Source organism: Tenrec ecaudatus, chromosome 16 (genome assembly GCF_050624435.1).
Source record: "Tenrec ecaudatus isolate mTenEca1 chromosome 16, mTenEca1.hap1, whole genome shotgun sequence".
Taxonomy (NCBI): domain Eukaryota; kingdom Metazoa; phylum Chordata; class Mammalia; order Afrosoricida; family Tenrecidae; genus Tenrec; species Tenrec ecaudatus.
This window is the reverse complement of record NC_134545.1, coordinates 29396035-29423249: the sequence shown is the minus strand read 5'-3', so window position 1 is coordinate 29423249 and position 27215 is coordinate 29396035. Positions and strand designations below refer to the sequence as shown.

The window sequence follows — 27215 nt, the reverse complement described above, 5'->3', positions numbered from 1 at the left end:
CAGCAGCCCTCCTAGGGAGGTATTCCCATTAGCCATAAACACAAGAGGACACAGAGGCATAGAGAGGTGCCAGGACCTCCCAAGGTTACACAGAAAGGGAACACAGGGGCAGGTTTTCGACCCGGTGTCCAGTTGTGTGCTATGGACGCTGCAAGTGGTGGGGTGAGTGAGAACATGGGTGTGGACAGCTTGGTGCAGCGTCAATGTGCCGGGAGCAGCTCGGGCATCGGCCTCCAACAGGGCTCAGGCCCCTACAATGCATCCTTGTTCTCTCCACCAGCTCCGCTTAGCAGCTGGAGGGCCTACAGAAGGTGCCAAGGGCCTTTTCTGGGTCCTGGATGAGGAGGTCCGGGTGGAGGGCTCCAGTGATAACATGGTGCTGGAGCGTCTATCTGCAGCCTTTGAGCAGAAAGGAGTGGCGGCCGAAGGTAAGGCGACACGGGCTGTGGGGACTGAGTCCAGCTTGGATGTTGGGGTCTCTCCTCATCAGCTCTTCACAGAAAGCCCTGATCAAGCTTGGGCAAAGTTCTGGGCACAGGGATGTGTGCCTGCGTGCGCCTCTGCGTCCATTAGTTCAAGTTTCCACTCATTCACGTGTGTGTGCTTTTATTGACCACATTGAGTGTCTTCTGTGTGCCGGATGCCACTGTATACAGCTGTGAACCAGCCTGATCTGACGCATTCATGTCCTGATGGGCAGGAGCAGTGCTAAGCAAGTCGACAAACGCATACCTACATGGTGACCCTGAGATGCCCCAGTGTGGTGTTCTGATGATGTGCTTCACTCACTGCTATTGAACTGATTCTGACTCAGCACCCCTATCACGCAGATAAATGATGAGCCTATAGGATGGAGTAGGACTGCTCCTGAAGCTTTCTGAGACTTCAACTTACAAAAGGTGCACAGTCTTGGAAATGTTATGAAGCAAGCAGGTTTACTCCTTCCTGTAGTGGGTTACACACTGGGCTGCTGACAGCAAGGAAATTGATTCAAACTCCCCAGTCCAACTCATAACCTACTAGGCCACCAGGGCTCCTGCCAACTCTATAAGAGTAAATCTGCTTGCTCCACAATGTTGCCAAGACTGTAAATATTTTATTAGTTTATTGTTGTTAGGGGCCATGGAGTTGATTCTAACTCAGAGTGTCCATGTCCAACAACACAGTGTCTCCATGTCCATGTCCAACAACACAGTGTCTCCATGTCCATGTCCAACAACACAGTGTCTCCATGTCCATGTCCAACAACACAGTGTCTCCATGTCCATGTCCAACAACACAGTGGCTCCATGTCCATGTCCAACAACATAGTGGCTCCATGTCCATGTACAACAACACAGTGGCTCCCTGTCCATGTCCAACAACATAGTGGCTCCATGTCCATGTACATCAATACAGTGGCTCCATGTCCATGTACATCATAGTGGCTCCCTGTCCATGTCCAACAACACAGTGGCTCCATGTCATGTACAACCCAGTGGCTCCATGTCCATGTACAACACAGTGGATACATGTCCATGTACAACACAGTGGATACATGTCCATGTACAACAACACAGTGGCTCCATGTCCATGTCCAACAACACAGTGTCTCCATGTCCATGTACAACAACACAGTGGCTCCATGTCCAACAACACAGTGGGTCCATGTCCATGTACAACACAGTGGGTCCATGTCCATGTACAACAGAAAGAAACATTCCCCGGTGCTGCAGCATCCTCATAATGATTGGTACATCCCAGTCCACTGTAGCCACTGTGTCAATAGTCTCTTGGGGTATCTTCCTCTTTTCTGCTCACCTCAAGCACGATGTCCTTCCTGGTGACGTGTCCAAAGGACCTGAGGCTAAATCACACTATCCACACTTCCGGCTGTACTTCTTTCAAGACAAATTTCTTTGTTTTCTGGTAATCCGCAGTATTTTTCTTCTGTAACACCGTCATTCACCTGCATCAGCTCTTCTCTGGGCTTCTTTATTCGTTGTCCAGCTTTCACATACATATGAGGCTATTGGGAACACCATGGCGTAGGTCAGGAGCACCTTAGTCCTCGAGGACAGAGCCGACTTATCTGTAAGGAATACAATTATAATCAGCACAGCCGGAGCTGACTAAGAGCAGGCACGCACAATGCACAGCTAGCTGGGAGAGGTGGCCTGGGCTGAGACACATGCCTGTGAGTCACGAATACACCTTGGTTGGAACCCGGGCAAGAAGAAGCTATGCAATAGAGTGGATAGAGAGGGACTGTTTGGGGAGCTTCCACGGGGGTCATCTTGATAGATTTTCTTGCCGCACACAGGGCCATCACAGAGGCATATTAGGAAAGAGTTTTCAAAATCTTGAACACTGTGTGGATGAGATGTTTGTACCAAGGAATCCTCCCCACCCCCCACCCCACCCGCCATCACATTGGGAAATCTGACCCCGGCCACCCTCCTATCCGAATCTTGTCCTTTCAGACTTCTCTTTGCTTCCCAAACTCAAAGGAAATTGAACAGGAAGATAACTTGAGTACCTGAAGGATACCCAAAGTATGCCTATTTTGTCAGGGGAGGGTTAACGAGATGGCTTCTGCCTTTCGAAGTATACAGACCTAAATAGAGGCTATGCCAAAAACACCGATAGCTTCATATTTTGATATTTTGTTTAATGAAAGTTTTTCTGATTTTATGGCAATAATTGTATTACATACCTGAGTGTACCAATTCTCGGGTTGCTGTGATTCGGCATTGACATGAGTGAGTTTGGTTTGGCATCTGAGCATAGGACAGGGTTGAATTACCCATGTGGGTTTCCGAGTTTGTAACTCTTTCCTGGAAGAGAAAGCCTCATCTTTCTCCACAGAGCTTCTGGTGGTTTCAAACTGCTGACCTTTAGCTATGAGCCGAAACCATTAGCACGGGCTCACCCCACAAGTCAGGCAGACCCCCAATCCCTCTGCAGATTGTGAAACTGGCTTTTCTATTTGCACATTGGGCAGGGTGGAGAGTGGGTGGTGGTGGTGGTGGTGGTGGACCCTCAGCAGGCCCAGAACTAGCCAGGAGGCAGAGATACCAAAACCTAACTGGAAAACAGCCCAAGCTTTGGACTGTAGAGCCTTGCAGCTGGATCCCCGACTAAGCTACTTCCTTTGGGCACGTGTGACTTCTAAGATGCCACCTCCCTGCTCTGTAAAAGGGTGCTAATGGCCATGCTGACCTCAGAGGGCTGGTGGGAGACGGAGAAAGGGCTACGCCTCTTCCCTGTTCCGCTCCCAGCTCCAGGCTTGAGTCTTCACACACCGTCCCTACTGCCCGGCTATAATTTCCTGCTAGCCCTCGACTCTCTGTGTGTCAGAGTAGAATTGAGTAATGTAGGATATTCCACGGCTGTTTTTTCTGAAGTCAATTGCCATGCCTTTGTTCTGAGGTGGCTCTGAGCGGACTTGGGCCTCCAACGTTTGGTCAGCAGCCCAGTGCTTCAGCCATTGACACCACCAGGGGATCCCAATGCTCCCGGGATCTGGCAACGTTCGTGTGTCATGATGGTGTCTGGAAAAGGAAGTATCCTGGATTTAAGGAAAGAAGGAGATAGCATCCACTTTGAAAACTTTCATGGACAAAGTCACGAAAACAGGACACGCGTGGATGCCCGATGGACATGTAGGGTCCTACCCTATAATGCGGATTTCTTTATCCACTACCTGCCGCCTCTCCAGCTGAGAAGCAATGCCAGGAAGCTGTATTTGTGGTTGTTGTGAGGTGCTGTGGACTCAGTTACAGCTCATAGCGACCTGATGCATAGCACGAGGCCTCCTCAGATGGTTCTTATGGCTGCGCCCAGGGCTGCAGCCACTGTGTCCATCCGTCTCGTCCAAGGTCTTCCTCTTGATCGTGCCCTGCTGCTTTACCAAGCATGGCTTGCTCCAGGAACTGATCGCTACTTCCAACATGCGTGAGACCAACACTCACCATCCTTGTGTCTAGGGAGTGTCATTGCTGTACTTTTTGCAGGGTAGAAGTGCTGGTTCTTTGGTCAGTCCATGGTACTTTCATATTCTTGGCTAGCACCATCATTGAAACACACTGATTCTTCTTCACTTTTCCTTTGTCAGTCTCCAACTTTCACATACATAGGAGGCAACTGAAAATACCGTGGTTTGGCTCAGGCCATGGCTTTGTCCTCAAGTAACTGTGGGGTTAGGAGCATCCAGGTGAGGTGTGCATAGAGTGTTAGCTATCTGGAAACACAGTTAAATGGGAAGCAAAGGCACATTATATTTTATTGTTGAAAGTACATGCAGGAAACATACCATGTCAATAAATTTTTCATGTGTAATTCGGTGACAGTGATGATACTCTTCAAGTTGTGTAACTTTCCTCACCCTCCTTTTCATCTTCTTTCTTTATATAATTTTACTGAGGGCTCCTACAGGTCTTATCGCAACCCATACATACAGCCATTGTGTTGAGCACATATGTATATATTTTGCCATCATCATTTTCAAAGCATTTTCTTTCTATTTGAGCCCTTGGTATCAACTCATTTTTCCCTCCCTCCCTCCTGAACCCTTGATAATTTATACTTTTTTTTCATGTCTTACACTGACCGATGTCTCCCTTCATCCACTTTTCTGTTGTTCGTACTTCTGGGAGAGGGTTATAGGTACATCATTAAGGTTCCCTCTTTCTCCTCCACCTTTCCCTTACCTTAGTCTCTTGCCCTAATCACTACTCTCATTATTGGCCCTGAGGGGCTTATCTGTCCTGGATTCCCTGTGTTTCTAGCTCTTATCTGTACCAGTGTACATGCTCTGGTCTAGTCAGATTTGTAAGCTAGAATTGGGGTCATGAGAGTAGGGAGGGGGCATTAAAGAACAGAAGATGTATGTTGCATCGGTGCTATACTGCACTACGACTGGCTTGTCTCTTCCTTGTGACCCCTCTGTAAGGGGATGTCCAATTGTCTATAGAGCCTCACCCTCCTTTTCAATGGATTCCCCCCTCATTGACATAAACTCACCGTCACCCCCAAGGTCTTTATTTAACCTTTTGAGTTGCTCTTATAAATTTGCTCCCATATAGCTTGTTCTCCAAAAGAGCTTGGTGTTTAAGGCAAACGTTCTTTACTAAATAACCTAACCTCTTATTGGGGGTAAAGTAGCCTTTGGGAGATCTTTTTGGTTTAAGATCAAAGATATAAAGATGATCTTCAGGCAGTCTTTCTTGGATTCATCCAGCTCCCGTAGCCCCAGCAAGTTTGGATTCCAGGAGGATATACCGTCACTTTGTGCTGCATTTCCCTTTTTGAGCAGATTCTGCTATAGAGTCTCTGGTTGGAGTGTTCGGCACAGAGCAAAGGAGGAGCTGTTGAGGTTGCGTGTGTGTAAGCAGAAGCCTCACAGGGTTTATTTTCTTGGTTTGAAACTGTGTGGTATATGTGGTAGTTATATAATCTGGTGTTAATTTGAGGATTAAAAGTGTAGGGCTTGAGTCTAGCCTGTCAATAACAATATAGCCAGTGAGGCCTCTGTGTGGACATGACCACCTCCTGAGGATTCTGGGAACTCCTGTATTTCTTCCTTGGAGGCAGGAGACACACACACTCTCTCGGCTCACTCCCTGTGAGACATTTCTGAACATAAGACTTCCCTAAGTCTGAAGAGGACTTTGTAGATTGGCATTGGGCAAATGGGCTAATATTGGACTTATGGACTTGATCTGGACTGGACTGGGATGTTTTCTCAATACTCAACTGCTCTTGTATGTAAGGCTCTTTCCTGTACACATATGAGTGGCTATGAATTTGTTTCTCTAGTCTTCCCAGACTAACACAGGATGGCTTCTGGGGCCATCCAGCCAATTGGCCTGATAACATGGTTAGTACTTCTGTTCTATCCCATATTTATCTGGAGAATGCCTGAGTCTAAAAGCTTGCAAGTGGCTATCGAAGGCAAAAATTGGTCTCTTTTCCCCTGGAGCAGTAGAAGAAGAAGGAGAGTCAGAAACAAGAGAAAGCAATGGGACCTGTGGCTAATTTCCTCCATGAACAACCGCTCCATTTTCCATGACTCCAGGAGGACTGGACGGTGCCCGGCTACCATTACTGAATGCTTTGATCAAAGATTCTGTAGAAGAATCCTGATCGAGAGAGGGGGGGAGATAGAGAACTGGCATTCCATGAACTCCAGACTTTCTGGAGCCATAGATGCTTGGTGAGCCCTGGAAATGATTGACCTAAAATCATTGCTCAATCTTAAACCAGAAATGCCCTCTGAAGTCTTCTTAAAACCAAATGATAGTTTAGTATGGCTCAGAAAGAATGCCTATTTTGATCATTGTGCTGCTCTTTCAAGAACTATCAAATGGAATGAAAGTCAACAGCAGACGAAAGATGAGGCAGGAGATGGAGGGAGCAGTGAGTGCATGTGAATGAAATGGCAACAATTCAGAAAAGGCAGTGAGGATGGTTGCGTCATGCAAAGGATGCCGTGACGTCATTGACCTGTAGGGGTGGTAACTGTTAAATTGGTGTCTATTCTGCTGTGTTTTCGATAGTCCTTCAAAAAGCTTACCCAAAAGTTTATCATCTTTGAACTCTAATTTTTTCACAAACTTTGAAATATCCCCGTGCATTCTCAACAACAATGTTTTTTCAATATGATTTAATAAAAAGAGAAAGGATCCCAAATCCAACCCAAACCACTGCCATCACGTTGATTCCAACTCGGTGACCCGGCGTAGAGTATCTGAGACTACATCTTCATGGGAGCCCTGGGCCTCATCGCTTTCCCTTGTATGGGTTTGAACCATCAACTTTGTGGTTGGCAGCTCAATACCTAACACACACACACACACACACATCATTCATTTATGGAATCAGGGTATCATTCCAGGTCTGCCCTCATGACACGAGAGGCATTGTTGTTCATGGAAGCAGTTAGCCATACATGCCACACCCTACCCCTCTTCCCCAATTCTCCCTCCTCTTCTGCTGTCCCAGGCAAATTGAAACCCAAAAGCATATACTTGGCTTGGCAGTTTGCCAAACGCCCTTCCCCAGCAAGCCCTGACATTCCTGCTGCTGTCCCTTTCAGAGGTCCCCGTCCTGCGTACCTGTGAACAGCCCCTGCACTGCGAGATCTTCCACCAGCTGGGACAAGACCCTGTGCGCTATGACCTCACTGGCTGGATCCACAGAGCTAAGCCCAACCTTTCCACCCTGGATGCCCCCCAGGTCCTCTATCAGTCAAAAAGGTGAGCCAAGTCAGGGAGGGGGAGTGGGCCGGAGGACCCTGAAGCCACTGTGGATCCCTTTCCCTCGGGACTCCTTCCTTTATGGCAGCTTAGCCCTCGAGGGGCTTGGCAGAAGGGAATGCTGCCCTCTGAAATAGAACAAAGAATGGTAGTGCCAATTGTTCTTGAAGCTGCCCAGCACAGCTGGCCTCCTGGGGAGAAAGAACATGAGAAAGATACCTTGGCTTCTCCTTTTGGCTTTCTGCCTTTCATTAAGTCTGAGAAATGATGGGGTTGGAACAACTTTTATGGACATCCTAGAATGAGGCATAAAACTGAATTGATGCATTTGCAGCAGTGAAACAAACAAACAAAATATGAGTCCCCAAAGTCCTGGCAGGGGGCTGGCAGTTACCCATGGGTTCAAGTCAGAGAATTGGGCAAATAGGCTAGCCTAGGGTGTGTGTGTGTGTGTGTGTGTGTGTGTGTGTGTGTACAGAGGTCCTTCAGGTTCCTGTTGGATTCCTGTAGGAGTAGATGGTGGAGACTGCTACGGAGGGGCCATGGGCATGAAAGCAGACAGGACCAGACATGACATCATGTGAGGGCCCCTCTCTGTGTTCCTGGCACAGCTGGGCATCTATTGGACATCATTTTGTAGCTCAAGGAAGTGGCTGTCCTGACATTGAAGTATACTTTCTTACAGGAGGTATATCTCAAGCACCTACTGTGGCCTAGAGAAGGAGCCTCGGTGGCATAGTGGGTTATGCTTGGATTCCAACCCCCAAGGTCATCAATTCAAAACCACCAGCCCTCTGCAAGAGAAGGACGGGACTTTCAACTCCTGAAAACATTTATAGTCTCAGAAACTCTCAGGGATATTTCTACCCTGTCCTATAGGGTTGCTATCAGTGTACATTGACTCAATGGCAGCGAGAGATAGAGATTGACTTAGCGGTGGAGCCCTGGTGGTATAGTGGATTGTGAGCTGTGTTACTAACTGCAAGGTCAGCAGTTCAAACCCACAGCCACTCCAGGAGAAAGATGAGGCTATTCACGTCCATAAAGATTTATAGCCTCAGAAACCATAGAGGGCAGTTCTACTCTGCCCTCTAGGGTCACTATGATTTGGGATTGACTCAATGACAGTGGATGGGATCAGCTAGATGGCACTGTGGAGTTGTCACCACATGGTTCATGGTTTAAACCAACCAGCCACTCCTGGGGAGAGAGATGAGGCTGTTTGCTCTCACAAAGGTTTAGAGTCTTGGGAACCTGATCAACGATGATGCTATGGATTGGATGAGGAGACTTGGAGCCATTGTGAGTTCAGCATTGGGCTGTTAACTCCACGACTGGCAGTTCGAATCCCTTAGCTACGCCCTCGGAGAATGGTGAGACTGCTTCTGTCAAGATTGACCCCTCAGGACCCATATTTAGAGTAGTGATACCAACAGGGTAAGGGTAAGGTGGGGGAGAAAGGGGGAACCAATCACAATGATCAACATATAACCCTCTCCCTGGGGGATGGACAACATAAAAGTGGGTGAAGGGAGACATTGGTCAGTGTGAGACATGAAAAAATAATAATTATAGATTGTCAAGGGTTTATGAGGGAGGGAGGGGAAAACAATGAAGAGCTGATAACAAGGGCTCAGTAGAAAGAAAATGTTTTAAGGATGTACAAATGTGTTTGACATGATGGATGGATGGATGGATGTATGGATGGATGGATGGATGGATGGATGGGTGGATGGGCAAATGGAAGGATGGATGGATGGATGGATGGTCTTAAGAGTTATATGAGCCCCAAATAAAATGATTAAAGAAAGAAAAAGATTGACAATGAGAAATCCTAGGCAGGGTCACTAGAAATCAGAGTGGACTTGGAGACCGTGGGCTTGGTTCTGGGTTTTGGTGAGTGGACTAGACCTGTTTGTTCTAAGTATGTTATTGCTTAGTTGTCATTGAGTTTCCTCTGACTTACAGTGACCTCAGGTGGTGGTGGTGGTGGTGTAATTTGCCGTGGAGTTGGTTCTGATTCATAGGGACCTGAGGCACAGCAGAAGGAAGCATCACCCGGGATGTGTCATCCTCACCCTGTTGCTTATGATTCAGCTCATTGTTGTAGCCACCGTGTCATTCCATCTCTTCCAGGGTCTTCCTCTGTCTTGCTGCCCCTCTACTTTCCCAAGCCTGAAAGCAGAACAAACTGGTACCCAGCCCTGTGTCATCACCACCACCCCTCACCTGCTCCAGGCCATGGCTGCAGCCACTCGCTGGTATTCTGATGGCCTTCCAATCCAGGAGGCTCCTTAGAGGCACGAGGGCAAGACTTCATCTCACAGCCTCTGGAGATGTTGTCAGGAAAGACCGGTCCCTAGAGAAGGACCTCCTACTTGTAAAGGAGAGGGGCAGCGACAGGAGCAAGGCCGTCAATGGGATGGATTGACACAGTGGCTGCCACCATTGGCTCAAACATAAGAACCTTTGTAGGGACGGTGCAGGACTGGGTGGGTGCCTATGAGTCGGAAACAATGCGTCAGCGCCTAACCGCCACCACTACCACCAATCCAGGGAGCTCGTTTTCCAGCGCTCTGTCAGACTGTGATTTGAATGATGCTCATGGGTTCATTTTGGAAGTGGATCGCCAGGCCTCTATTCCTGGTCTGACTTGGTCTGGATGCTCTGCTAAAACTTGCCCACCATGGATGACCCTGGTGGTATTTGAGATCCCGGCGTCATAGCTTCCAGAATCATAGCAACATGCCCGCCACTGCCGTGTGGCTGGCAGGAAGTCAGAGGGGTGCTCTCTAAGAAAGCAATATTGAAGAGGGTCCCTGCAGGGACTTCTCGGGAAGGAGAGATTCTGGAGTGTAAGGGAAGGAGGGAGCAGGGGGGAGAGAGGCAGTCTAGGAAGGTGCTGGCATTTGTCGGGAAGCAGATACTTCTGGCAGAGGGGAGCTTGACTCGACTGGAGGATTCAGGGAGCAAATTAGCCAGAAGCAGGGTAGACAGCCTCCTTCCATAGAGAGGCCTCCCCTTCAGCCCACTAGAACCCTTCTCTTCCCTTCCTGCCAGGGATGAGCTGAGAAGCCTGTTCCAGGCTCGGGCCAAGCTGCCCCCTGTCTGCAGGGCCGTGGCAGGCATGGAGGGCACCTCCCAGCAGGCCTTGCAGCGGGGCTGCTCCGTGAGGAGAATCTTTGCCAGCAGCCTGGCTGCAGTGAGGAGAAGGGCCGCGTGTGCCCAGGTCAAACTGCAGATGGTGAGTGAAGCCCATTTCCCCCCCTCCCCCCGCCCAGTGAGGGACCTTCTCTGCTGTCCTGTGGGGAGGGGTGGGCATGACCCCAAATTCCACAGAAGAGCACTTGGAGGCTTAGAGGAGCGAAGATGTGACCAAGGTTGCGCAGCTGAGAAGGGACTCAGTGCAAGGCAAGTCCTGAGGAGACACCACAAGGACCTCGCTAAGGAAGGCCATCCTGCTCGCCTTGCTCTTCAGAGGGGCTCCTCAGAAGAGGGTGGTGGAGCCAGTGGGGTGTGAATCTACTGCCTGATTAGGGACACACGGCTCCCACCATCCATGAGATACTTCTGTCCATCGGAGGGCACGACACGGCAGAGTAAATTTTGGGGCCATAAATCAACCCCCTCAAGCATCTTGCCTTAGAAAAGACCTCATCTCAGGTCTGATACGAATCCCAGCCCTTCACCTGAGGGTCCTGGGCCCACCACATAGATTATCTAGTTCTCAGTTTCCCCATCTGTGCCTGCAGATGCTGCTAGGAAATAAGACCCCACCCCCTTTCCAGAAAAAAAAAAATTGTACTCCAGCTCATTACTCAGGCTTCAAGTATAAGTTCTGCTTCTGCAGCTCTGCCTAGATTGCTCCAGTACCCCACCCCACTTCTACCGCTTGGGGAAACACCGCCTTTAGATCATAGGTGGGGGGACCTTGATGGAGGATGCAGGACCATGATGCGAAGGCCAGGCTGAAGGGAGGATGCAGGCCATCTGTCCTGCTAAGACAGCTGGCCCTGACCTGTCTGTTCTTGCCCTAGGACGCACTGTTGAATGTGATCAGACGGTCCCACTTACACTTCATCCACTGCCTAATGTCCCAGCCCATGGTGGAGAACACAGCCAGTCTGGAGTGTCCGCCTTCACCCCAGGCTGGGGGAGACAAGACAGGTGGGCCCCTGGCCGTGGACATCCCAGCACTGCGGACCCAGCTGGCGGGCTTCCACATCCTAGAGGCACTGCGTCTGCACAGGGCAGGTAAGAAGTGGGAGGAACAGAGCACCAACCATCTTCCCAGTAGCCCTGCCAGAGAGATGCTGTAACGACCCACATTTTACAGAGAGACAAAGAGGTGAAAGGGCTTCCTCAAGGTCCCACAGCTGGGACAAGGCAGAGCCATGATTTGAACCCAGCTCCCTTTGAGTCCCAAGCATCTGTTATGTCCCCAGATCACATGTCCAGGAAGGCCAATTGGAAGACCAGGGCTACACCCTTCTTGTCTCTTCCCCATGCAAGTCAGAAACGCTGGTGGCAGAGTGATTACAAGTTGGGGCGCTAACTGTGAGGTCAGCCATTTGAAAGCCCCAGCCCTCTGAGGGAGAAGGACGGAGCTTTCTACTCCTACGCAGAACCACAGTCTCGGAAACCCACAGTGGCAATTTTACCCTGCTCCATAGGGTCCCACTGAGCTGTACTCCACTCGATACCACTGAGTTTGGTGTGATTTGGTGTGATTAGTGTGACCTGGTGTGATTGGTGTGATGCAAATGTCTGGGCGCCTTCTATGCCCTTGGTCACTGGAGTCAGTTCTGGCTCATGACGATCCCATAAGTGACAGAGCAGAGCTGCTTCATAAGCTCGTCTTAGCTGGCATCTTTTAGGGAAAGCAGACCCCAGGCAATGCCTCTGGGTGGGTTTGAATGCTCATCCTTCAAGCAAATAGTTGATTGCAAACGATTTTTTTTTTTTCCCACCCAAGGATGGAGGGTACCCTTTTGGTCTACAACAGGCTTACAGAGTGCTGTGGGAGGACCAAGTAGGTACTGGTGTTCCTGATGATACTGATATGATGTGACATGTGCGTACATCACAGGGGATAGCAGATATTTAGAGTGGGGGGCTCCTTATTCAGTGGAGAAATTGTGGGGATCCTAGGGAAGGTAGCATCTTAATTGCTTCTGGAAACAGCAGGAAAAGCTCATTTGGGGAGGAGTGACGGTAGGCAGAGGGACCGGTGTGCTCAAAGGGAAGGAAACATGTGAGAAGTGAGGTGTTTTCAGGGCATGAAGTTCAAAGTGAGTCATGATCATGGGAGATGAGGCTGGAGAATTCGGGGAGGGCCGCGAACGCTGCTTCTGGGAGTTTGACAGTCCCCTTATTCAGCTCCACCCATTGTCAGCCCAGTGTGCTTCTGTGACACTGAAAACTATGCTACCAGTATTCCACATACAGCAGACTCACCCATGGTGGGCAGGCTTCAAAAGAGCGTCTAGACCAAGCCTAGACTGGGAAGAAGGAAGAGGTTGTCCACTTTGTGAAACGGAGCCACTGAAAACTTGATGAATCGCAGCTGTCCACTGTCTGACATAGTAGCGGAAGATGAGCTCCTCAGGTTGGAAGCACTCAAAATATGACCGGGGAAGCGCTGCTTCCTCAGAGAAGAGTTGACAAGCTTCTGCTGTGTCCGTTCATTGAAGAGCATCATCTTTTAGGAACCCAGGGGTGGTGGCTCTTGGATATTCGGAACTCCCTTCTCTGGTGCCCAAGCTTTGGGGACATCCATTTGCTGATCAGGCACCGCTCAAAATGAGAAGACATAGCCGCAAGGATACATTAATGGTCGGAACATGGAATGTAAGAAGTATATGAACCTATGACAATAGTGGTCAGAGATGAAATGGAAGTGGTCAGAGATGGCTATCTTAGTGAGTGAGCTGAAGTGGATGAACATTGGCCCCTTTGAATCAATCATATGCTGAGAATACCAAGGTAAACTGCTGAGCATGGTAAATCTAAGAGGAATGGCATTATCTTTGAGAATATTTCAGGTCTTTCCTGAAGTACGACGCTGTCGTAGGATGATCTCCACACACCTATAAGAGTGATCTTGGATATGGGAAAAACAAGACCAGAGAAGAATTGATGCATCGTAATAGATGCCTACAAATAGGCTCAAATGTAACAATTGTGCGGATGGTACAGGACTAGGCAGACCTTAATTTTCTTGTCCAGAGGGTCGCTATGAATCAGAACTGATTGGATGTCACCTCGCAAGTACAATGCAAGGAAGACCCATTAATAGGATTGTTATTCAAATTTATGCTCCAACCACTACTACCCAAGTTGTAGAAATGGAAAAAAAAACACATTTTTTTTTACCAGCACCTGCAGTCTGAAATTGACTTCACATTCCTTGGATGTGTTATCAAGAGGAGCCAGTCTCTGGAGAAGGACATCATGCTTGGTCATGTACAGGGTTCATGAAGAAAGTAGAAGACCCTCAATGAGATGGGTTGACTCAGTGACTCCAACAGGAGACCCAGGTCTCAAAGGATTTGTTAGGATGGTACAGGACAAGGCAGAGTCTTGTTCTGTCGTGCAGGGAGATTAAATGAAAAAATCCACGGCCCTTGAGCAGATGCAGACCCAGGTGGTCCCTCTATGTGTCAGAGTGGAACTGTGCTCCACAGGGTCTGCAAGGGCTGGCATTTCAGAAGCATATGGCCAGGCCTTTCTTCTGCAGTTCCTCTGTGTAGATCCGAATCACTGACGTTGGGGTTATCAGCTGAGTGCTTACCTGTTTGTGCCACCAGGTCTTCTGTAATCCATGGGATGGCATCTCCAGGTCTCCCTTTTAGAAAGCAAGCAGCGACCTGGGGCTGGCACCAGTAGTTCATCTTCCCAGTTGAATTTGATCTTAATCTCTCCCATTCCTTTCGGCCACTGAGTCCTTAGAGAGAGAGAGATTTGGAGATGTATGACCCCCTGGCAGCGAGAATGTGCTTGGACACATCCATTCCCTCCCTGTAGCTGAGCAGGGGGAGGTGTCAGGGGCTGGGGAGCATCTCAGGCTATGTTTCTGGGGTGACTGCCCCACCCCCACCCATGGCTGCTGCCTGGGCCTCCTCCAGCCCATTAACAATGGGACCCCAGGCAGGAGGCTTTTGCCTGGCAACAGCTGAAAGCTGAGCTGAATGGGACCCTTTCTCTCTCAAGCACCTCATTGATTTTCTCCTGCCTGTATAGCCACAGGCAGAGGGAGACAGATAATGGTGGGGACAGGATGGGGGCTGGAGGGGAGAAGAGGGGGGAAATGGAGGGACATGAGACTGGCAGATCGATTCTGGTTGGCTGCTGGCTTCCTGACTCACTCAGGGACCTTTTGAGCTACTGTATGCCCACTCAGCTTAGGGAAGCCTCCCCACTCCCACCCCCCCCATGCAGCCCCGCCCCCTCTGTTCTCAGTACAGCCCAACTCGGCTTAGGGAGCTTCCCAACTAAGTGAAAGTCTGATCACCCCAGGATAAACCTTTCCTGACTAGGACTAGTTCCTTTCTTGTTCATATATCTCCAAATCTCTCTGTCTCTCTGTTTATCTCTCTCTCTCTCATTTGTATTGTGAATTAGGTGAAGGTTTACTGAGCAAATCCTGGTTTTACCTTCAGCGGCTCTTGTACGTTCTGATTCCAATCCTCCATTGCCATCTCCTTAATGTACAACCAGGAGCCTCTATGTCACTGGGCTGCTTACTGTAAGGTCAGCAGTTTGAAATTGCCAGGGAGAAAGATGAGGCTTTCTATTCCTGTCAAGAGTTTCAGTCTCACAAACCCACCCGGGCAGTTCCATTCCGTCCTGTAGGGGTGCTTTGGGTCAGCATCAACGCAATGGCAGAGAAAATGTTCCATCCCTTCTTCCAGTTCCTCCCTCAGTGTCCTGTTTCCATGCCTCTTTCTTTCCTGGCCTCTGTGCTTGGTCCTGGGGTCAGTGCTGACCTTCACTTCAATGGTTGATGATTCTAACTGGTGGAATAGTCCAGTTCTAGACCCGAAAGGGGAAGGGCCATAGCCCCATCCAAGTCTCTGTTTCTCTCTCACACAGACACACAAATATGCAGGACATATTATTTTAAGCACTCACATATAGTGAATATATGTGTTATATCTTAAACACATGCACATATAGTTAATGTGTATATATATTTAAAATTTTAAATACACACACTTATATCTGTATACGTATGCACATATATATGAGGCAGGTTCAAAAAGTTCATGGGAACAGTGGGATTAAAAAATAAAGGAATATATTTATGCCTCTTAACAGCCCCCTTTAAAAACAGACAGATGGGCAGAGAGATGGTTAAGAGGCTATCAGAAGGAGCCTGGTGATGACATGGTGATTAAGTGCTCAATTGCTAACTCAAAGTATTGCCAGTGGATTCTACCCAGTGGCTGGGTGGGTGAAGGACCAGTGACCTACTTCCTTGGGACAACAAGACATTGTCATTCTTTGGTGGCCCATGAGCCAGCTCCCAACTCATGGCCCATGTCTGACATTGTGATACCTGGCATTTTTCTTGGCTGATTTTTGGAAGTAGATCTCCAGGCCTTTCTTACTAGTCTGTCTTAGTCTGAAACTGCTGAAATCCACTTAGCATTACAGTAGTACTGCCCCCTCCCTGTCCCCCACTGACACTGAAAGATAGGTAGTTGCCATAACTGAGGGGCATTGAATGGGAATTCCTCCATGGAAAATTCAGCATTCTTTTCTGAATCACTGACCTGCTGTCCAATGCAGTACCTCCTAGATGCCGCTAGAGGCACCCTTTGGACAAATTAAAAACCAAACTGAAAAACCAAACTCACTGCCATTGAGTCAATGCTGATTCACAGTGACCCCTTGTGGGTTTCTGAGACTGTAAGTGTTTACAGGAGTAGAATGTCCAGTCTTTCTCCCGTGAAGCAGTTGGTGGTTTCAAACAGCTAACCATGTGAATCACAGCCAACCTGTGACCACTACACCACCAGGGGTCCCAATTTAAAAACAAATAAATCTGCCAATGAGTTGATTCCAACTCGTAGCGACCCTATAGGACAGGGGAGAAACTGCCGCTGTGGGTTTCTGAGACTGTAACACTTTATGGGAGCAGAAAGCCCCATCTTTCTCCTATGGAGTAGATGGTGGTGTTGAACTGCTGAGCTTGTGGTTAGCATCCCAATGGGTAATCCACTCTGCCATTTTGAAAAAGGAACTTCTAGGATCAGGCGGGTCTGGGAAGATAGTGTTGATAGTTGACAAAGATCTTTCTTCAGGGGTCCTTAGCCTCTGGTGTCAATGCGGGGCATCTCTCTAGGAGGCAGAGGGGCTGCGCTATGCCAGACTTTCAGGGGGACATTTCAGAGGGCTCATGTTTTGGGTAAGATTTTCTGGGGGTAGGTAGAAGGCTGATGGAATCTGGCCCCTTCAATAGCAAACAGGGAAACCAAGCTTTCCAGAAGTTAAGTCCCCTCTGGACATCCGTAGCAAAGCCAGAGGACTAGGATGCGGATGCCATGCCTACAGGGCCAGGGCTCCTCACAGCGTCTCCTCGGTGGACTCCTTGTTCTCCCCTCCCCCTACACCTACCAGGATACGCTGACCACATGGGTCTCACGAAGTTCCGCCGGCGCTTCCAGGTCCTGGACCCTCCACTCATGAAGACGTTCATGTCCAGCTCGGAGGGCCTGGATGAGAGGAAGGTATGTGGAGTTGGGCGAGCAGTGGGGGTGGGGGGGTAGGAGGCAGAGGGCCTGGCTTTGTGGACATCCACCTGATGATGGGAGGTCCATGGGATTGTCCTAGGGGCAATCTAATTGCTGGATCATGTGGGCAATGCTGAGGTTAGCCCCAGGTTTGACCCAGACTCCCTGTCTTTGCGATGTCCCTTAACACTCACTGCTATTGAGTTGCTGACCCTTGAAGACAGACGGGAACTGCCTCTGGGGGTTCTGAGACTGTGACTCGTCACAGGAGCAGAGTGCCTCGTCTTTCTGCCATGGAACAACTGGTGGTTTGGAACTGCTAACTTATGGTCAGCAGCCCAATGCAGTACCAGCCCACCCCTTTCCCCCCCATCCAAAACCTGTGTAAAGTCTCACAAAAACTCACTGCCATCAAGTCAATACCAACTCACAGACCCCTATAGGACAGGGTAGAACTGCCTTTGGGTGTTTCTGAGACTATAACTCTTTGCTGGAGAAGAAAGCTTTGTCTTTCTCCTGAAGAGCGGCTGGTGGTTTCAAACAGCCAACCTTGCAGTTAGCAGCTCAGCATCTCACCCACTACATCCCCAGGGTTCCCCTCTTTCACTCCCACTCTCGCAGACTCTTCAGAACCTGTTGTCATCCTGATACTGGAATCTTGGCTCCAGTGTGTTTGCCTCTACCCCATCGCCTTACGTGATATTATTTTATTAAAGCCTTTTTACTGTGATTCCGGTGGAGGTTTATAGCGCATGATTGTTTTCCAGTCAGTAATTCCCACACCTTGGTTTTGTGACATTGACAGCCACGGTGCAACTGTGTTCTCCCTGCCTCTTCCCTGTGCTTCCCACTGCCCTCTCTCCTGCTTTCCCATCCCTTCCTGCCTTCTGAGCTTTGTCTGATGGGAGAGTGCCGCCCTTTGGATCTCCTGGGCTTGATGGTTTTAAGGCACTTCGTACCTCCTTGCTGGAGTATTGTTCACCCCGTGGGCTGAAAGTTGGGCCATGGGGGTGTGTTTAGTTCTCAGCCTAAAGACTGCCGTAGTGCCCTCAGACAGTTCTCCACCAGACCTGTGAGACTGCGCTTTGGAATGAGTTTTCAGTTTGGTTCCACATGTTTCCCTCCTTCTACCCTCTCTCTCTACTGTGAGTCCTTTCAGAGCACTCGGCAGTGGTTGCGGGGCACTATGTAGTGCTGCTCGTCACGGGGTGAACATCATGGACTTTTAATGGTCCCGTAAGCATTTATCGCTATCTGGAATTATTTAGATGCCCTGTGGTTCTGAGGAGTCCTATTGGCATAGTGGTTACTGGTTGGGCTTTGGTGAACCTCAAGGTCAGCAGTTCAAAAATACCAGCCTCTCTGTGGGAGAAAGACGAGGCTTTCTACTCCCCCAAAGAGTTATAGTCTTAGAAACTCACAGGGACCGTTTCTACCCTGCCCATGAGCTGGAATGAGCTTGATGGCAATGAATTTGGTTTTTTTGAGTTTTATTGGTTTTTGGCTCATGGTGAATGCTCAAAACTTTTTGGAATGAATTTATACAGTGAATATTCATAGTCATCTGACTTTCTGCTTGGATTTCCTTTATCCAACTCTACTAGAAGTTCCTGGAGGTCAGGAAGCCTGCCTAGGGACAAACCCTCACCATGTGTGGTGGCAGATGTTCACAGGCTTTGCCGAGGCACTTGGGACTATTCAAAGTCCCATCTCACCCACTTCCAAAATGAGAGCCAGTGGGAAAACAACTGTTTCCACCTACAAAGAAGACAGAGGCTCCTGGAGAGGACACGACTTCCCAGGAGTCACACAGCTAGGCGGTCGCACTGCAGCTGGCCTCTACTTGAACGAGCACAGACCCAGGCTTACACAGCCCTGAGTGTGCCTCCCAGCTGGAGCCACTCCTCTCACCTCTCAGCCTCAGTTTCCTCACCTGTAAAGCGGGGATGGAGCCAATCACCTGCCTTGCAGATTCCCTTTAATAATAGAAAAAGCGTGCTTGACCCTGAGCCTGGCAGAGATGAAGGCCTCAGTATATATTTGGTACTGTCATCTGCATCAGGAGACCCGGTGACATAGGGAGTTACATGTTATACTGCGAACCTCAAGATCAGCGGTTTGAAGCCACCAGCCACTCCAAGGGAGAGAGACAAAGACGTTGACGGCCCTAAAGAGCCACAGTCTCAGAAATCCACAGGGGCGGTTCTACCCTGTCCTGTAGGGTCACGGTGAGTCAGCATCGGCATCAACTGCATCATCAGCACAAGCACCAGCATCAGCACCTTTTAAGGGCAGGGTGGTGGACTCGATCTTCAGAACCCTGTTGAACAGTTAGCCCCAGGACCACGTGCCTGAGAAGGCTACCACCATAATCCTCTCTTTCTGTCGCAGTCACGTGGAGTCTGGAAGAGCAAACAGGAGCGCAGATCTTAGGTCCCCTCCTTGCTGGCTGCTGCAGCAGAGTCCGGTTGGCAATGTCCAGTCTGGCCTTCCTGACCCGGTGTGGTCATGGTGGTGGTCATCAGCTCAAATGCGGGGGGGGGGGGGGAATGCAAGGTTATCCTTACTCTGGTAGTAACTTCCTAGCTTTGGGAGTCAAAGTACTGGGGTATGGGGGAGGCAGGTTCAGTGCCCATTTTCATTTGAGGGCCCCTTACCCTTGGTTCCTCCCCCCCCCAATTCATTCACTTGCTGAGGGTCTGGGGTGGGGACAGATGGCCCTACAGCTGCAAATAGTGCTGGAGGGGGGAGGGTGTTCTCCCGCGGGGCCCGTGGGTGCAGCATATGGGACTGTTTCTATTCTGGATGACTCCGCAGCGCTCAGCTGCAACCAAATCGAAACCGCCTCCCTCCACGCTGGAGGCCTTGGGAAAATGGAAAATTACCAGCGGCCTGCACTCGGTCAGGCATCTTTGCCTCTGCGGATGCCTTTGCTTTCTTTGCTCACAAATTTCATTTGTGGCAGCATAGAATTTGGGGAGCCACTGGAGCCAGCACCACCCTGTCTCTTAGGGAAAGCACATTACACACACACACACCCTGAGACATAGTCATTTTCCAGGCGATGTGATGTGCTCTGAATTAAACATGAGCATGTGCTGGGATGGGCTGCTGGCCCCTGCATGCACAGCAGTTAAGCCCTCCAGGATTTGATTGGACAAATCTGACAGCTAGATAAGGTCAGGATGCTATGGACACTCAGCAGAGGTGACTCACTGTCCTGGGCACAGAAGGGGTCTTAGCCAGTGGTGTCCTCTGTGTAGTTAACATGCGGCACCTACCCCACACCCAACCCACCATCCTCAAGTCAGTTCCCATCTTAGAGGCTTTGGAGGACAGAGCAGGACTGGTCCCTAGGGTTTCTGAGGCTATGAATCTTCTTAGGAGCAGGCAGCCTCCCCCTTCTCCCATGGAACAGCTAGTGGGTTTGATCCAATGAACTTGCAATTGCAGCCAGACAGGTAACCCACCAGGGCCCCCAGACACAGGGATGGGGAGGATGTGGGGCTAATAGCATCAGTGATTGTATAACTTGAGGGGACTGTACAACAGAATTGTAGGTGAATGGATATATAGGATTGTGTAAGATACATGAACAAAACTTCAGTATTTAAAAAAAACAAAACTAAGTCATTGAAGAAGTTATAGAATAAGAACCAGAAAGTCGAGTAAATTTGTCATGCTTTTAAGGGGTCATGCAGTTGAGTTTATGAAGATGAAATAATTGTAGTATACAAACTCAAGAAAGAAAGAAAGAAATTTACATCAAGAAGGCGCCCCCACCCCAGCCCACCCCAAGTCCATAGGTGCAGTACCCCTTGCGTCCCCCAGAGCTGCAGCTGGATGACGCAGTGAGTCCCCCAGAGCTGCAGCTGGATGACGCAGTGAGTCCCCCAGAGCTGCAGTTGGATGATGCAGCAAGATGAAGTGAGAAGCAGGGAGACCACAGGCCGGTGGGCACAGTCTCAAGGGTCAGCCACCCGTTGGACACTGCCCCTGGAGGCGGATACAGCCCTAGCAAGGATGAAGGCCAAGGGTGAGAGAGGAGAGAGAGAGAGAGCCATCCCAGTTTCTCTCTTATAAAAAGCCCACAAGGAGACACCATCAGCCTGTGACCCGATTGACAGGTTAGACTCCAGCCCTCCACAATTTCAAGTTGACATAAAATCTGACTGCCACACATTACACAAGTTCCATCCCAAGCTCACATTCACATGGCGAGGTCACAGTCCCAAGCTGGGACTGTCCTCAAAAGACAAGGTCTTGTCATCCTGAGTAGCACTGCCCCTGTGGGTTGTGAGACTGTAACTCTTTACAGGAGTAGAAAGCTTCATCTTTCTCCTAAGTCCATGCCTGGGAGGGAGCTGTTTAACACCTTGGTTCTGAAGTTATACTCAGAAACCATGTTGTGGTGGTGGTCGTTAGGTGTTGTTGAGTTGGTTCTGACTCAAAGTGACCCTGTAAATAATACATTGGAACACTGCCCAGTCCTGGGACATCCTTACAATTCTTGTTTCACTTGAACCCATTGTTTGCAGCCAGTAGGCTAACTTACCTCACCAACACTCCATGGGCTCCTTAACCTTAACCCAGTAATTGATATGTAGTCAATGACCAGCACATGCAAGACATTGTGATTCTGTCATCAAAATTAGTCATCTTGTCTGCTATGGTTATTAGTGCCCCTTCTCTAAAACGAAAGTCTTTCTCGTTGCTTTAAAAACCTCACACGTAGTCACAGATAAAAATCCTCCAGCAGATGTGGCAATGATCCTCTCTCAACTGCATTTGAATGGTTTTCAGGTTTGAAGATATTACAAAAGGAAGCTGTTGTGAACATTTACATATTAGCCTTGGCGGAGACATATGTTTCCATTTTTCTTGGATGGCTGGAAAACTTCAAACCAAACTCACTGCCAGCAAGTTGATGCAGACTCATAATGACCCCCCGATAGTACAGGATAGACTGCCCATGTGGAATTTTGAGGCTGTACTTCTTTACTGGAACAGAAAGCCTTGTCTTTATTCCTCAGAGAGGCTGGTGATTTCGAACTATGGACTTTGCAGTTAGCAGCCCAATGCCTAACCACTACGCCGCCAGCGCTCACTGGATGGATGGAGAGGAGTGTAATTGCCAAATGGTTTGCCTGCACCGCGGCACCAATTTACATCCTCATGAGCAATGTGTGATTCAGGGTGGTTAGGCTTGGTAGCATGTATTTTGGACATATTATCAGGAGAGACCAGTCCCTGGAAAAGGACATCATGCTTGGTAAAGTAGAAGGACAGTGAAGAAAGAGGAAGGCCCTCTACAAGATCCACTGACAGAGTAGTGACAACAATGAGCTCAAACTTAAGAACAATTGTGAGGATGGTGAAGGACCTGTGGTGGGAGGTGGGGGGTGTCTTTCTGTTATACATAGGATCACTATGAGTCAGTACCGACTCAAAGGCACCTAACAACAACAACAATAATGTTTCTTTACATCTTCACCAAGACTTTCCATTGTCTTTTAAATGGTTATTCTTGCCATTATGGCATGTGCCCATTAACCATTTGTAACATCAACCAATCAAGTTGATGTCGACTCACAGCAACCCCCCAGGACAGAGTAGAACTGCCCCTGGGGGTTTCTAAGACTGTAACTAACTCTTTAAGGAAGGAGAAATCCCATCTCTCCCCCATTTGTATAGAGAGATAAACCAACAAGGGGAACTACCAGGATTCCAGTCCATACACGCACCGGTTGATTCCAAACAAGACCTGTTGAAGCATGTCTGTGTGATCAGTGGATGGCTATAGATGAATTCTCTCAGGAATACACTTGTCAGTGTCCCATGATGGTACCTTAGGGGAAAAAAGTTCAATCCAAACAGTGGCCCTTGAAGGGGACCTGCTGGGCCAGTTAAGCTCAAAGCACAGAGGTCAGCTTGAAGGTTATGGCAATTGTTTTTTAAGCTTCCCAAGAGGCCCTCTCGGTAGAAGATCAGGAGGGCTTATTGGGGAGTTTTCACAACGCTGTCTTGGTGAACAGCAGGTCAGGAAAGTTGCACTGAGGATTTTGGGTTTCCTTTTTTCATGACAGTGCACCTGCTCCTTCTACTAGGGTAGCAAGGATGGTCCTGTGAGACTCTCTCTGGGAAACCTGACCTCATTCATCCTTCATGCTTCCTTTTGTTCCTAAAATTCCAAGGACATTTCTGAGGAACACAATTCGGACCCCTCCAGGATGACAAAAAGGTGGCTGCTGGAGCAGTGGCCTAACCATAAGGTCTGGGCTTCCAACTCCCCAGTCAGTCCTTGGGAGAAAGAAGAGGCGGTCTGCTCCTGTAATGATTTAGAGTCTCAGAAACCCACAGGCGCAGTAGTTCTCCCCTGCCCTACGGGGTCTCTGGGAGTTGGGGTTAACAGCCGTGGCAGTGAGTTTGCGATTGGAGGAGACCAAAATAGGTGTTTTGACATGGTGTAGACTGAAGAGCACAGAAAGGGTTGGAAGCAAGTTTCTCCCCCTGCCATCATTTTGACCCCACAGGACAGAGGACGGCAGTTCCAAGGATTCCAAAGCACTACATCTTTACCAACAGCCCCATCTTTCTCCTGATAACCCATTAGTAAGTTCTGATTAGTAGCCGAATGCTTAAATCATTGTGCCATCAATGATCCTGGGGAAGAGTTAAAGAGATGGAAACACAGCTTTCAGAAGTATATTTATCTACTGTAGAGACAGTAACTGGATTGATCATCACCTAGGGGCGTGGAAGGTGAGGATGGGGGAAATGGGGCACGAACAACAATGAGGACAAGAAGAAAATGTTCTGAAATTGATTGTGGTGATGACTGTACAAATGCTCTGGGCATGTAGTGGTTAGGCATTGGCTGCTAACAAAAAGGTCAGCAGCGGTTTGAAACCACCAGCTGCTTGGCGGGAGAAAGATGAGACTTTATCCTCCTGTAAAGAGTTACAGTTTCAGAAACCCACAGAGGAAGTTCTACCTTGTGCTATGGGATCACTATGAGTTGGCATTGACTCCATGGCAATATCTTTTTAAATTTATTAATTCATTTTCTGGTGTCTCTTGTCCTTCTTCTATGTTATCTTTTGTGTAATCTAAGTGTTTTTCATGAACCATTTCATTTTATCTCATCCCCAATCCTAGTGGCTGGTCTATAGACTACAATGTGCATATTAATTTATTAAAATATTTTATATTAATAGAAACTTAATTTCTCTTAAAACGTACACTATTTGCACCAATACCATTGTAGTAATACCCGAGGGTGCCTCAAATATTTGTGGGAAAATTCCATTATCTTTTTATTTCATCTTCCCATGAACTTTATGAAGCTACTCCTATATACAGTGATACTTCAGTTATTGAACTCAATTCATTCCAAAGTCATGTTTGAACACCAAAAAGTTGGAAAACAATATATTTTTCCCATATGAAATCATGGAAAACCAAATAATTTGGTCGGAGGCCCCAAAATTACACTTATAAAATTATTTTCCCCAGATTTTAGCACAGTTACCAGCCCTGGGTTGTGGAAACAGTCCTAAAACATCTAAACACAATAAATACAGTACATGAAATATCAAAACATAATACAGTAACCAAATGATTGATTTTTGGTGCAAATAACATACCCCAAAGCACAATGATGAATATTGTAATGCACTGACATCAGCACTGCTTGTTGTCTGAGAGAGCGGGGCTGAGACGGAAGCGTGAGTCACCCCTTGGTGTCCTGGCTCAGACGGGTTTTCATGTCAGAGTTTTGATTTGCCTGTAGAACAAAGTTAAAAACACCGAGATTTTTTTTTTGAACTTTGCTGTTTGTGTAGCGAAAAGTTTGAGCTTTTGGAGCCTTTTGACCATCGAGGTCTCACGGAATATTTATGACATCTATGTATGTCACCAGGCCAACCGCACGGCTGTATGCTTTTTATTTTATTTACTGGAAGTTTTTAAAAATTAGTTAGGAAAAGAGGAAAGGAAAATTGTTCATAGATAATCTCTCATGCTTACTAGCTCGGATGACTTTTTTAAAAAAAATTTTTATTTCTTCAAGTATTTGAGTTACCTCTGTAGCATTAGTTTTGGACCCAGAGGATCTTCTTTTATATTTTCTATAAGATAGATTTTTTTTTTTAAATCCCTGGTGGCCTTGTGTTTAAGCATGCGGCTGCTAACTACAAGGTCAGCAGTTTGAAACTGCCAGGTTCTCCTTGGGAGAAAGATGAACTTTTACTACTCCTGTAGATATGTACAGTTTTGGAAACCCACCAGGACCATTCTACAATTCCCTTTAGGGTTGATGCGAGTTAGGAATTGACTCAGTGGCAGTGGGTGCCTGCTAAGAGAGGTTTAAAAGCAATACGTTTTCCTGGTTTTTATTTGAGAAAACAAAATATCAAATATTTTATTTGATAGAAGGATAGTTTTGCTAGATATTGAATTCTTAGTTGACAGTTTTAATTGCTGGCTTTCAGTACTTTAATGTGCAATCTACAGTATTGGGGCCTCCATTGTGACTGATAATCAGTGATACATTAACTGTTGTGATGTTTTCCTTTACTTGATGAGTTACTATATATACTCGGGTAGAAGCTGACCTGAATATCCACCGAGGTACCTAATTATACCACAAAAACCGCATTAAAAATGTGCTTTAAAACTCGGCTTATACTCAAGGACATACAGTAGGTGTTTTTCTCTTGCTGTTTCTAAAGTATTCTTCTTACGTTAGATTATGAAGTATGTTGAGGCAGCTCTTTGTGTGTATCGCATTTAGGTAACAGAGTGAACAAATCTGTATCAATATTTGCCACCACATTTTGTATATTTGCGCCACCATTTCTTCTCATATTTTTTCCAGCCCCCGTCTCTCTCCTCTCCTCTGGGACTCTTGGTGTGCTTGATGCATCCTATATGCTTTCCAGATTCTATTCATTTTTGTTTAATCTTATTTTTTTCTGTATTCCACTTGGATACCTTCTATTGATTTATCTTCAAATTTGCTGATTCTTTATTCTGCCATCATCTCCTACATTTATGCTGAGCTGCCCCTCCTGGGACTTTTCAAATACAGTCCTTTCACTTGGGTCTTATTTTAGAATTTCTAGCTCTTTATTAATATTCTGTATTTATGAGTCATTCTCATTGTACTTTCCATTAATTCATTCTCTTTTTAAAAAACTTCTCAGCTATTTTTATAAAGCCTTTCTCTACTAAATCTGGTATCTGAACCTGTATAGACAGACAGTCTCTATTGACTGATACCGCCCCCCCGCCCCCAATTAGAGATCAAAAATTTCAATCTCCATATATGTATTATGATTTTTTAATTGAAAACTGAACATCTCACTGCACAAGTCCTGAGTTTCTTTCTCTGCAAATTGGGGATTATATTGTATTATCCAAGGAGTTTAAAAATAAAATGAATTGCTATATGTAAAGCACAGCCAGTTCTTGTGGGAAAACCAGTAAAGAAATAAAATGTAGTCATTGGGTATATCTGCTGTGAAAACCCTTCTTAAAATGTTTAAAAGCAAAGTTGTCATTTTAATGACTATGGTGTTCCTGGATCAAGTCATGGTATTTTTTGGTTGCCTCACACACGTGCAAAAGCTGGACCATGAATAAGGAAGACCACAGCAGGATTGGTGCATTTGAGTTATGGTGTCAGTGAAGAACATGGAAGAGTCAGTCCATGGATTCTCAGAAGAATGCACAAATTGGTGTTGGAATCAGCATAGATGTGAGGATGGCGAGACTTTGTTTCGTATCCTTTGGGTGTGTTGTGGCGTACCAGTCCTTGGTAAAGCAGAGTGTTAGTCAAAAGAGCAAGACCCTCAGTGAGTTACATGGACACATAGCTACGAGAAAGGGTAAGAATAGTGCAAGACGGGACAATGATTTATAGGTTCTCCATGAGACAGAACCAATTTGATAGCACCAAACAACAGACTCAAAAACAGACAATTGTGTTTCCTTGGATTGAAATAGGCAGCATTTTGCTCATAAAAGCGGCATTCCCTCCTTAGATGAAGCGTTTCAGATACATGGAATAGCTGATTTCACAAAGGCGTGGGACACAGAATTTTGTTCTGTCCTCTGGAAACTTGCCCTGTCTCATCAACAGCTGGCTGCCAGACAATGATCATATTATTACATCGAATGAAATGAAATCTCTGCCATGTTACCAGAACAAATGGCATTTTCCTTTGGTTCCATCTAA

The 27215-nt window shown here is 47.5% G+C and overlaps 1 protein-coding gene across 1 annotated transcript in view; it reads left to right on the top strand.

Moving 5' to 3' along the window:
- Window positions 1-27215, top strand: part of LOC142428565 (unconventional myosin-XVIIIb-like) — a 181796-nt gene that overhangs the window by 54571 nt on the left and 100010 nt on the right. The window contains exons 11-15 of the mRNA XM_075533417.1: window positions 281-428; window positions 7079-7238; window positions 10299-10482; window positions 11276-11492; window positions 16863-16972. Coding sequence (XP_075389532.1) covers window positions 281-428; window positions 7079-7238; window positions 10299-10482; window positions 11276-11492; window positions 16863-16972 — 819 coding nt within the window. The remainder of the gene's footprint in view (window positions 1-280; window positions 429-7078; window positions 7239-10298; window positions 10483-11275; window positions 11493-16862; window positions 16973-27215) is intronic.